Genomic DNA, 13,405 nt, shown 5'->3' with positions numbered 1-13,405 from the left:
CATTGGTTGACTTATTTTTCTAGACATTTCCCATTGCTGGATTAGGATCTGGACTAACAGAAGCCGTCGTGGTTAACCCTTTTGAGGTGGTAAAAGTTGGTCTACAAGTCAATCGGAACATGTTCACAGAGGTAACCATTTAATGTTTTCCTACTATTAAGGGAATATAAAAAAAAGTGTGTGTGTGTGTGTGTGTGTGTGTGTGTGTGTACATACTTAAAATTATGAACCAGGACCTTATGCACTTATAAACCACAGAAAAACATTCTTTAAAAAGGAGAATAAGAGGTCAAATATCTTCCGCAAAGTGTCAGAAATGCATTAGGATGTGATAGATAAGCAAGCACACAGTTTTTATCTTAGAGTGCTAATGATAGTTATAGTGACTTGCTAGAGCTGTCCCCCACATTTCCCTTCACACTACATGAGAAGAAGCTGTAGCAAACTCACGGAGGTGATAGCATTATTTTGCTTTGAGAAGGATGAAGTCATTTTTTTTTTTAAATTACCTCACTCCTTTCCTCACCCAACCCATCACCCTCTCCAAAAGTTTCTGATAATCTGTCAAAGTTGTCTTTGGGTTAAACCTGAATGAGCAAGTGATGAAGCCTGCATAGACGTCACCATTGCACAATGCTGGGTCCTGACATCCAATCACTGATACACAGTGTTCCATGTAGACAGCTCCCCTTCCTTCTAGTTGCCTAATAATTCCCTTTACACTGCCAAATCTGACTGTTCACGCTGTATTCTTCTGGATTCTAAGCACAAAGCATGGGGGAAACGGGAATTAGCATTCCAGGTCCCTTCCTAGCATTTTAAATCCTTAAGTGGGTAGCATGTGGTATAAATTGGTCTGGGGTATCTGCTGACCTGGATTTTTCTACAGAAAGAAAAAATACCCCTGCCTACTACTTAAGCAGCTGGTAATGGGTGGAGACCCCTCATCTCCAGCCTACTTCCTGCCTGTTGATAATGCCTCAGCGTTCCCTGACAGCTTCTTGGGCAGGGGGTTGGAAGAAAGGGGCCTACTCACCTGTTTCTGCCAAGACCTGGAGTAAGGGAGACTGGAGAAGGGTAGGGCTGTTGTACCAGATGGTATCTACTCAGAAGAACTCGACCTAATCCAAAAGTTGTGTTTTGTTTTTTGAGTTTGGGTTTTTGTTTTGTTTTGTTTTTTAAGTTTCGAATGTTTTCTGAACATCAGCAAGGACTGAAAAACTCCCTGTATAGGCCTAGATCTTTTGTTTATGTTCTGTTTTCCAGGCTTTCTAGCTTAAGAGAAAATAAAGGTGAAACTTAGTAACAGGAAAGGAGAGGGGTGCTTTTCAAATGCCCACATCAACAGGCAGCACCTAAAACAGTTCCCATTCAATCTGCCCAAGAAAAACTTGTTTATTAGAGTAGGAAAATGACCAGCAAGAAGAAAATTTTGGAGATCACTACTCCATGCTTCATTTTGCCCACGAGGAAGCTTGTCCTAGAGCAAAAGGAGCCAAGGGACAAACAGGTTTCCAGCTGGAGGCCTTTGTCCAGGCCACATGTAATACAGAAACAAAAATAGGGAATAGTACCAAGGAACTCTCACTAGAATAAAAGCAAGGAGTGTCTGCAGCACTGTGTTTATTTCTAATGCTCTCTCTGCCTCTCTGCCTCCCAAGGAGAGTCTGCCCTGACCCCAGGTAAGAACTCACGCTGCATATGCCAATCCTTTGCTAGAGCAGGGTGAGCACCACGCCCACTCGACACAAACTTTCTGCATGTGAGCACATTCCTAGTCCTTCTGTGCAATCTCTGCAAACTGCTTGTGTATTTGAATCATTTTTTAACTGAGGGATAGAGGGAGCTTGCTCGGTCCTTTATTTTGCAGAATTCATTGAACTGAACCCTGCCTCAAATTTACTTAAGATAGCATTTATTTCCTGCATTGTAAAATATTTCATAAATGTCAACAAACCAGAATTTAGCAAGATGATCATCATATAGATGATATAGATCAACATTTAACTTACAGTAACTCAGGATCCTGTGACTGCGCTAGGATTTAATTTCGATATGGTACTTTCTAGGCAGTATAACACAAACTGAAAAGCTACTTAGCAATGAGTGGTAACCAAGCCTGTAATAAGCTATCAACTGCCCATGGGTCCTCATTTAGAGGTGGGAGCTCATAAACCTCCTCCTACCCCACGCTAGAATGCTAACTGGTTTGATCTTGTTCAGGTTATCTTGCAGGCAACCACAACTCTTGTGAGCTCAAGGGGGTGATAGTCCTGTCAGTGTCCAGAAGACAGCTTTGTGACTTTCCTCCCAAACCTCTGGTTCTTACAGTCCTTCTGCCCTGTCTTCCATGATACTCCCTGAAGCTTGAGAGTGAGTGGAATGTAGACGCCCATTTCATGGCTGAGCATTCCACTGAGAAGTGTGCACTGAGATTCTACCCGCCATGAGTTCCATTAACCACAGTCTACACAAAGAAACTTCTCTGATGGAGTCTGAGAGCTGTGTTCTACATGTGATAATGGATTCACCCATTGGGCTGTGAGCTCCCCAACCATGGACCCATGGGAGATTTACAGTGGCAGGCCTGGGTTTCCTCCTGTGGCACAGGCCTTAAGTCCAATGAGAAAGTGCTTAGTTACTCCATATAATATTTATGCCACTGTATTTTTAAAATATCTATTGACAAGTTGTGGCTTTTTTATCACACTTTTCATTTCACCATCCTGGTTACTGACTCGCAAATATGTAATTTTTGTGTTTTCATATATTCTAGATATTACCCTGCATCAAGTATAGCTAGAAAAGACTTTTCTCTGGTTCTTTAGGCTGCCTGATCGCTGCTGATAGTTTCATTTGCTGTGCAGAAACCTTTAGTTTCATGTATTCTCATTCATTGATTCTTGGATTTCTATAATTTTATGCAAGAGTTTTATGCACAGTTATTGAATATACGTACACATACTCAAGGGTATTCCCTGGATTTTCCTATAGAAGTTACAGATTTTAAAGTTTTAAAATAACCTCTTAAAATAAAATAAAATAAACTCTTTCATTTTGTTTTATTCTGTGTACACACTCTGCCTGCATGAGTCCATGCACCATATGCATGATTGGTGCTGGCAAAGTCCAACACCATTCATTGATGTGCTGTCATTTTTTCTTGACTCTTTGGCCATAGCTATATGGGTTTATCTCTTGTTCATCTATTCTATCGTTCTACCTATGTGATTTTATGTTGACACCATGCATTTTTGTCACTATACTTCTGTAGTTTATTTTGAGGAACCTTTATCCACTGTTGGTGACAGTATAAACTAGTAAAACAACTATAGAAATCAGTATGGCAGACCCTCAAAAAATTAAAAATAGAGCTACCATGTGATCCCATACACCACTCCTGGGCATACCCATAAAAAAACTCTATAACCCAGCACAGACTTCTAGTAATGACGGACACGAAGCCGGATTCCCCAATCCTCTGGGGATAATTGACTAAACCAGGCAAGGCCTCAAGTAGAGATATTGGGACACCAACCCACCAACAAAACCTTAAACCTTCAGTTTGTCCTACCTTCAGAATGTTCTGGGACTAGAGCCTAGCATCATCATCATGAGAGAGACCAGAGAGACTCCACACAACAACTGTGTGACACAGACTCAGAGTTCCAGAGCCAAACATTAGGCACAGCCCAGGGGATCCTGCTGAGGAGGCAAGGAAGGATCATCAGAGGAACCAGATGGGTCAGGAACACCACAAGAACATAGCACACAGAATCAACTGACCAGGACTTATGGGGGCTAGCAGAAATTTTCTATACTGGTCTGACATAGGTCCTCTGCATATATGTTATGGCTCAGTAGCTTGGGGACTTTCTAACAGTAGGTGTGGAGGCTGTCTCTGACCCTTTGTCTGCTTGTGGGACCCTGTTCCTCCTACAGGGTTGCCTTGTCCAGCCTTGATGTGATGGTATATGCCTAGTCTTATTGTAGCTTGTTATGCTGTATGTTTGATGTCCCTGAGAGACCTATGCTCCTTTATGTGGGGAAATGGAGGCAGAGTGAATCTTGGAGAGAGGGTTGGGAGGGTAAACTGCAGTCAGGATGTAATATATGAAAGGAGAATAAAATTAAAAATAAAATAATAATAATGATGAAATCTAATTTTCTATAACTGTGGTTTTAATAGGTATGACCCCCATAGATTTATGTGCTTGAATGCTTGGCTCATAAGGAGGTGTGGCCTTGCTGGAGTAGGTGTGGCCTTGCTGGAGTAGGTGTGGCCTTGCTGGAGTAGGTGTGGTCTGGTTGGAGGAAGTATATCACTGTGGGGGTGGGCTTTGAGGTCTCCTATACTCCAGCTCTATCCAGTGTAGAATCCAGTCTCCTTGAAGCCTGTGGATCAAGATGTAGAACTCTAGGCTCTATCTCTAACACCATGTCTGCCTACATGATGCCATGCTTCTTGCCAGGCATTTCTGTGTAGAGGTTAGAAGCACACCCTGGAGAGACTTCTCAGTCTAACTTCCTGGTGCCCTCATATTTCCTACTCTTCTGGTACAGAAGAATATTAAAATGTCCATGTTGATAAGGTAAGGTACAGTTACACAAATGTATATTATTAAATATTGTTGAATGTGTCTGATCTATGAAGCTGCTAATGCAGTGTGCGTATAGTGATGGTTTAATAAATGTGGTAGATATTATAGCATACTTTTAGTAAGAGTTGAAATGTGATTCTATACAGAGAGATCGTCACATGAGCTGGGCAAATAGTAGGCACGAACCAATGATAACTATCTGTGGACATGAACTGACCATATAAACCCTTTAGTTCAAGAAGAGACAAATTTATCTTGAAATATTATATCCATTAATATTGAGCAGCTGCCTCTAGTCAACAGAACAAAAATCAGCTTACTTAATGATGGCCAGTCTTTTCCCTGTCCACTTTAAGTCATTCTCGCATAAAACTACCATCAATTCAGGCTGAATTCTTCTTGTTACTTCATTTTACTTTTACTTTGCTTATAAATGACATATAACTGTGCAGATTTATTGCAACACTATAGTGTTTTTATAAACACATATATATTATACATATATATCTTATAATCAGATCATGACCTATTCATGAATCATGTTTATTATTTATTATTTGTTTATTATTTATTAATATTATGAGAATATTCAGAATTCTAACAATTTCAAAATGCTGAATATGTCATTTACCATAGCCATTCTACTATTAAACAGAACACTAGTATTCCTACTATCTAACTGTGGCATGGAAACTCCTTTTAAAAATTAAAAGCAAAGCTACCACTTTATTCAACAATTCCAAAGACTATATCCAAAGAAAATGAAGGTTGGTGTGGCAATGCATGCCTTTAACCCCAGCACTCAAGAGGCAAATGGTAAATTTCTGTGAGTTCAAGACCAGCTTGGTCTACATAGCAAGTTCTAGGCCAGCCAGGACAGTATAGTGAAGCCCTGTCAGACACGGAGGAGAGGGAGAGAGAGAGAGGGAGAGATATGAAATCAGTATGTCCAAGAAATATCCTCACTCCCATATCAATTGCAACATTTTTTCCATAATAATCAGGGTATTATGTCCACTGACCAAAGAATGGTGAAATAAATACAGCACACACAGAGATATGCAAAATGGAATACTAGCCAAACACAAGAAGGAAGAAATTCTATCCTTCATGGTAACACTAATGAACCTGGAGGACATTATGCTAAGTGAAATAAGCCAGACACAAAAAGACAAATGTCACATGACCTTAACTGTCTGTGAACTCTGAAAAATTAGAAACACAGAAATATAGAGTGGTAGAATGGTGACCAGAGCCTGGGAACCAGGGGATGGGAAAAAGAAAACAGTTGGTGAACCCAACCTCTACTCTAGCAAGACCAGCCTGCTTTCAAGCTGTTTACAGGATTTAAGTTCCAGTGCTGGTCACTATCATGTGAGTAGGAACTTGCGATCTGTTGGCTGGGAATTGCAGCAGAAATTAGAGGTGAAACTAGAAAACATTTGAGGCCACTTTAAGAAGAATTTGGCCACCATCAAGATCTTCCTCTGCAACAGCTGTGTGCTGTGACCATGGCTTCTGCATCACTGTTCACTTCAGACAGTGGGTTCCCAGAGGCTGACTTCACCTTCAGTCAATCCCAGCTACAGTTGTGGAAGAACAGTGCATGCTCGCGTGGGCTACATGCAGAATGGCCAGCTGGCTCCACACCTTTAAGCAAAGCAGAATGGGTTGCCCCACAGAGGCTTATTCTGTATCCAGATAGCTCTTGTCCGGCCAACAGTGTGAATTTCTCAGGCATCCTGTCTAGGTTCTTTGCTGCTCTCAGGTCTGGGATATGAACTGCCACGGAATCCAACACCGGTTATTTTGAATTTTCTTATTTCCTCAGCCTGAGGTGGTGAATCAATGCGATCTTTTAAGTAAGACAATTTCCAAGAAGCTCTCACAGCTGTGAGGGAGTCGGCTGCCGTGGAAGGGAGCCTAAGAAAACAGCAGCCTATGTCATGCTCACTCCAGCACTTAAGTTCTCCTAAGCGCATGTAGAGTGCTAAAGATATGGTATAAGGACTATACATACACACACACACACACACACACACACACACACACACACACACACACACACACACACACCACCCCCTAACTCTCCATCCCTGCTGCACAAAGCGTAGTCTAGGAGGTGTGAGGTGTTAGGTGGATGGCCGTCTGGCCATGGTGGGAGGCATCACTAAGGAAGGAAGCCCTCTGAAGCCTGGGAACCATGGCAAAGGCCACCTAGCTGAGGTCCAAGAGCTGGCAGAATGACAGCAAACCCTCCCTTCTTGATGATCCTGGTAGTTGAGTGAGAGGAGCCACAGTGCAGGGGACCTGGTTCCTTCCCGCCACACCCTCTCAGGCACAGCAGGCACTGTGCTGATTCCCAACCGACCCTGTTGGGCTCTCTGTGGTCTAGCAGATTCTTTAGCCAGTCAGAAATATGTTACCCACTAAGTATGCCTTCCTACCCGGTTTAACCATAAACTATTCCAGAAATGTAAAGGAAATTGCGGTTACGTTGGTTCCTAACACAGCCCTCACAACCTTAGAACTTAGGTCTAAAACATTCCGATAGGTGTGCTTGTCTTCCTTTGGTTTCTTAATTACCGCCATATCGTTTAAAGGCCATAATCCCTGCCACACTTCCGTCAATTCCAACGCCAGAACCTTGGCCAGCAGCTTAATATTTGCAGCAAGTAAAGCAAACTGGTCTCGAATTTAAATACGCTTGACCTTCTGTGGGGAGCGAAGTAAGCACAGCTTTGTCATGCTTCGGTTTGGTTCAGTGGGTGTAAAAACATGTTCAGATAAAACTGAGATAGGCCCAAATTTCCCCCTGTCCTTCAGACTAAACCTGAGTGAAGAGTTTTCTCACTTGTAATCTCTTTGGCTTAGGACTAAGCTTGAGCACGGCTTTCTGTGTCGGAGGTGGTTTGCTCACCCGGTGTCGGCAGAAGTATGACTTTGTATCTTGCCCACGCCATACCTTTCTGTCCTCTACCTGGATGCATTAGCTTTTTGTCTGTTTGGTTGTAAGAGGCAGTGTCCCCTACCACTTGTGCTAAGCTCAGTGATGTTTGGCATGCTCTCTGCTAGCCTGGAAAATGTGACTTTTCCCCCAGGAGCAAAATCCTGTATGAATTGCTTTCCAGTTTTTCTCTCCACTTTGAAATCTACTTCAAAGTTATTATTTGGCTAAAGGGTTATTTTCCTTCCCCGAGGTCTATAGGATTTGCCCCTGATGTGTGGCTGGGACACAGGTTTTTCTTTCCCTTTGTCTTTTCTGTCTGCATTGCACATGAGCATAATCATTCTCACCCCAAATATTAAACCAAACCTGTAGACAATTGAAAAGGCCTGGCTCGCTTCTATTTAGCCTTTAAAGACGTCTAATCCCAGAAAGAAACGGTCTCCTACCTACTTGCTCTGTAATTGTAATCTTAAGGCTTGATGAACAGATAGCAAATGGATAACTGATGGTGAATCTTTAAAGACAGAGCATTTTAATTACTTCAGGATTTGCTTGTGGTTTTAGATAATACTGCTGAATATAGTTCCGCACACTTTATTCTAGAATCTCAACAATCCACCAGAGACCAAATTGGAATATATATATATATATATTCATATTCATATTCAACAGATAGCTTAGTGATTACTTTCTCTGTAGATAATCAACGAATCCTTTATTAAAACATAAGTAGATGTGCTTCATGAGCAGTTCCTTTAAGAAAGAAAACAAGAAGTTTATGACATTTAGAGCCAATATGTGGCTATGTTTAGGAAACATTCGAGTCCAGTGATGGAATTGCTGACATCCATGATGACATAGCAGGTGCAGATTTTTCTCGAATCACTGTAGGAGGCACTGCCTAGCCACTATTTGGCACCTAAACTGTCCTTTTCAGTCTCATGCTTACTGGGAGAACAGAGAATTCATTCCTATAGTTATCTTTCAATGAAGATAAAGGAGCCGCCAAGTTGCCTCTCTATTATCATCCACAGGAAATACACTTTAGTCTTCCACTTGGCTATGTCAGGAACTCTAGATTTTTATTTTCAAAAACCAAGATTTCAAAGCAGTAACAGCTCCCATTTATAGAACATCTATATGCCAGAAACCGCAAGATGACCTACGTGATTTTTCCTTTTGCCTAATATTGGGAATGTGTTATGTACAGTTATAAACTACTAAAGAAATATATATTGCTTTCCTAAATCAAATAAGAGAGCTAGAGCAGGAAAAGTGCTAGCTGAGCACACCCATTTTCTCTCATCGTAACCTGCTAGTCACCCTGTAAACTCGTCTGCTTTTCCCTGCAACTAATCTGGTATTTCAGACCCTCCCAGTAGCTCTATAAGGTAAGGTTTGTCCCTACTTTGGAATTAGGAACTGACCAGTAGCATGAGCACCACTTCTGAGCCAGCCATGTTGCTTCTGTTGGAATAAAGAAGCCCGGGTAATCAAAATGCAGAAGGGAAAATCCAGAGAGGGACTCTGAAGCTCCAATGAAGCAAAGGCCCCTCCCTGTTGCTAGCTTCCTTCTAGCAGTAGTCTCTGTGGCCACAGCCTATCATCTTCCTTCACACTCTACCAACAATACAGGGATGGGCAGTGGCCCCCAAGATTCCCTAGAAGTGACTATGGGACATCAGCTTGGTGTTGATATAGCTTTGTGGCTCAGCATCTGGGAGCAGTCGTTGACATCCGATTGTCCCCCCTCTACAGAGACCAATTTCAGGCCTGAAGAGATGACTTGGTGGCTAGGAGCACTGGCTACTCTTGCAGAGAACCTGAGTTCATTTCCCATCATCCTCATGGTAGCTCCCAACCATCCTTCCCTCCAGTTCCATGGGATCCAACATCCTCTTCTGGTCTCTGAGCACCAGACATGCATGTAGTCCACATATATACATACACAAAGTCAAAATACTCACATAACTTATACAAAATATAAATAAGTAAGTATAAGAAAAAGAGAGAGACTAAAGAAAACTCAAGACAATGGCGTTGTGCTGGAGGTATCTTTTTTCTTCATAATCATGCCCGATTAAAATAAACTATCATGGTTAATTAATGAGATATCCAAGCTAAAATAAATGCGTCCTTTGAAACACAAATCCTTCCTTTCACTTACATCCTACTCCTATGTGGAAGGAAGGTTTTTCTTTCCCTTTTTCCTCCTTTCAAATTTATGGAAATGCTTCAAGACCTGCTTTGAGTAATGGAAAGTATAGAAGACTGCCTCTCTCCTGGAGAGCCAGAACATTTGCCTACCTGAATGTGGCAACTGGGATTCCCTTTCACAAAGCAGTATGTCTCCCAAGGTTAACTTACAGAGCCTCAATCCACTGGAGAAAAAACCTCACCCCATTTGCTGTCCAGCCACCTGATGCCACACAGAGCAACATTCCTACTCACTCAGCATTGAGATGCCCCACCACTCGTCTTGCAGATGAAGGATCACAACTGTGTGCTCAGAGCTCTTCCTTGACCTTAGAGGCGGAGGAATCTGACTACAACATGTGCCTGTACTACTGGCCACATCCTGATAGCTATTTACCCAGGGAACAATGCCTAAAACTTCTGTCTGTGATCATACAAGCTGATCAGAGCCAACTCTGGTCAGTAGTTAGATGGAACAACTCCAGGAAAAATAGCCCAGTCTGTCATAAATGATCTTCGTGACTTGGAGATAGTACTGGGCTCTCAAAGAGTAAGGGATAGTGCCTCAGTGGTACCTGGAAGCAGGACTTAGGCAAAAGATTGTTTTCTTTCCTACGTGTAGTCTTTGAACTTCTGAATTTTATTGCTTAAATAAATTTCATTGTGTATATTTGAATTTTTTACGATAATAAAATGGTTACAAGGCAGGAGAGATGGCTCTTCCAGAGGAGTCACGCTCAGTTTTCTAACAGCCACGTTTGGCTGTTTACAATTACGACTCCAGCTCCAGGGTTCCCCAATGTTCTTTTCTGGTCTGTATGGGCACCTACGTAGATGTGCACATACACACACAGGGGTAGTGGATACACACGCTTAAGTGAAAATAAGCTTTAAGTAAAATGATTCCTGAAGCAAATCATCATCTTACATAGTTATTTTTTATGTATAAAAAGCAACCAAAATCTACTTATTTAGCAAGCTGCCTCCCCCCGCCCAAAGTACAACTTTCTCAACAATGGTCCTAACGTTGGACTTCAGACCTCTGGGCTTACTCATCCTGCATGCCTGCTATTCTTTGACCTACATACGCTTGCTTCCTATACTTCTCTCCTGCTCTGGTAATTATGGGTTGGTTCTCCATCTCTGTATGTGAACTTTTGGCTGTGTTTTTAGATTTTGCTTCTATGGATAGAAAAGGGGTCATGAAGTCCTGCTGCACACAGAGGCGCTATGGCAATGGACAGCTGGAATGGAGGCAATGGTGGTTCCCTTCTGAGGGTGTGGCTCCTTTGTGGCAGGCATAATGCCAATAAAAACTCCTAAAGAAAAGAGAGACCACACAAAATTTTTCTGTGCTTTAACTTATTTTACTGGGGTTCTTTTTTGACTGAAACTCTTAAGGATAATTGATGAGATGTGCAAAAATTATAGGCTCATTTCTCCAAATAAAAGATAAGGCAAAGCACTATTACTCTGTTTCTAGAATATAGACAAAGCACTGTGTTAGGTCTTTACGGGGGTCTAAGGGAGCAACGGGCATTCAATAGATGTGTGGAAGAACATGGGATTTCCATTGTTAGCATTTGACAATGACAGAAATTGGTTAAAGACTTTGAGTCAGACGCTCACTCCTGCCATCCCAGCACCATAGAGAGACTTACCTATCAATATTATCCACATCCCGTAACACTTCCTACATTCTAGTTCACTTGTTCTCCTGTAACACAGCTCAGAAGCCGACAGGGGATGGGGCACCTAGGAAACTTAGAAGGCAATTTGTCCACAGTCGGTAACTAAATACAAAAATTGCACTGAACCCAAATTTCACAGGGAAACTCTCCTGATGCCAGGATGGATAGAGTTGGAATCATTTGGCTGATGATAACGATCACCCACCATTTTGTTTTGAAAGAGAAGCCCAATAATCAAATAAGTTTAGTAAAATCTCCTGTGTTTACAGAGATCTAGTCAAAATGATTCTACATTTTACTATTTAAGCATCCTAGTGGAAGTCATGTTTTCCCTTTCTAATTGAATATTTGCTTACATGTGTATGACACAGGATCCCTGAAGGAAGGAAAAACGTAGTCTACCACACATCTAATTCTTTTAGGTACCAGAAATTTTTTTTATACAAAATTCCAACTTTCAAGAAGAAAAATTATGTACGTTTTTGTATCAGCTGCCTGTGGTGACTGGAACAGTGAGTCTTGAAAATCACATCACCTATTACAAGGATAAGCATGGAGAGAAAAAGTTCTGGTCAAGCCTTTTGTTAGCAGCACTCATTACCTTAGGAACACTACCTCTATAGGGTCGGTGAGAAAAGCAACCTAACACATTAGGATGACAGACTGAGTAGAGGGTTCAAACATCTCTGACTGAGCACTGACATTACCACCTGCTCTGTGATGTCAGGTATCTGATAACATACACTGAAGCCCCACAGTAGAGGTTCAGATCGTGTGCTCCTCCATTCCCAATATTCATTCTCTCACAGTCCTTCCTTCTTCCTGTGGGGTTACCAAGTAGAGACCTCTCTTTTAATTAATTAATTAATTAATTAATTAATTTACATCCCAAATGCTGCCCATCCTCTCAGACCCGCCCCCCACCACACACACACACACACACACACATACACCTCACAGAGTCCCTCTCTCCATTCCTTTTCCCCTTCTCCTCTGAGAGGGTATCTCCCCTTGGTATTCCCCCATCCTGACACATCAAGTCTCTGCAGGATTAGGCACATCTTCTCCCAAGGAGGCCAGACAAGGCCTGTTAGGAAACTAAGTCCACAATTAGGCTACAACTTTCGGGACAGCCCCTGCTCCCGTTGTTCGTGCACATCTGCTATATATGTGCTGGGGGTCCTCAGTCCAGCCTGTGTGTCCTCTTTGGTTAGTGGCTCAGTCCCTGGGAGCAGCCAAGGGTCTAGGTTAGTTGACTCTGTTGGTCTTCCTGTGGAGTTCCTATCCCCTTCAGCACCTTCAGTCCTCCTCCCCCAACTCTTCCTTAAGAGTCCCTCAGTCCAACATTTGTCTGTAGGTATCTGAATCTGTTTCAGTCAGCTGCTGGAGAGAGCCTCTCAGAGGACAGTTATGCTAGGTTCCTGTCTGCAAGTATAACACAGCATCATTAATACTGTGAGGGATTGGTGCTTGCCCATGGAATGAGTCTCAAGTTGAGCCAGTTATTGGTTGGCCATTTCTTCACTCTCTGCTCCATCTTTGTCCCTACATTTCTTTTAGAAAAGGCAATTTTTGGGTCCTAAGTTCTGTGGGTGATTGATGTCCTTATCTCTCCACTGGGGGACCTGCCTGGCTACAGGAGGTAGCTTCTTCTGTTTCCATATCCCCACTGTTGGGCTTCTCAGTTAAGGTCACCTGCATTGACTCCTAGGAGCCTCCCCCAGCCCAGAAGATTCACCATCTCCACCCTTGTAAACTACGGATTTCCATTAATTCTCCTGACCTTCTTGCCCTCTCTTTTGTCTCTCCCTACACCTGATCCTGACACCTCTCCCATTCCCCTTCCTATCGCCTCTCCCAGCCATCTTCCCTCCATCAACCTCCAATGATTATTTTATTCCTTCTCCTAAGTAAGATTCAAGCATCCTCGCTTGAACCTTCTTGTTTTTCTTTAGGTGTGTGGGGTG

The 13,405-nt window shown here is 42.4% G+C and overlaps 1 protein-coding gene across 1 annotated transcript in view; it reads left to right on the top strand.

Moving 5' to 3' along the window:
- Positions 1 to 13,405, top strand: part of Slc25a21 (solute carrier family 25 member 21) — a 474,469-nt gene that overhangs the window by 433,834 nt on the left and 27,230 nt on the right. The window contains exon 6 of the mRNA XM_032907774.1: positions 24 to 131. Coding sequence (XP_032763665.1) covers positions 24 to 131 — 108 coding nt within the window. The remainder of the gene's footprint in view (positions 1 to 23; positions 132 to 13,405) is intronic.

Source organism: Rattus rattus, chromosome 7, assembly GCF_011064425.1.
Source record: "Rattus rattus isolate New Zealand chromosome 7, Rrattus_CSIRO_v1, whole genome shotgun sequence".
In the NCBI taxonomy this organism is placed as follows: domain Eukaryota; kingdom Metazoa; phylum Chordata; class Mammalia; order Rodentia; family Muridae; genus Rattus; species Rattus rattus.
Note: the sequence above shows the minus strand (reverse complement) of the source record. Positions and strands in the feature narration are given on the sequence as shown.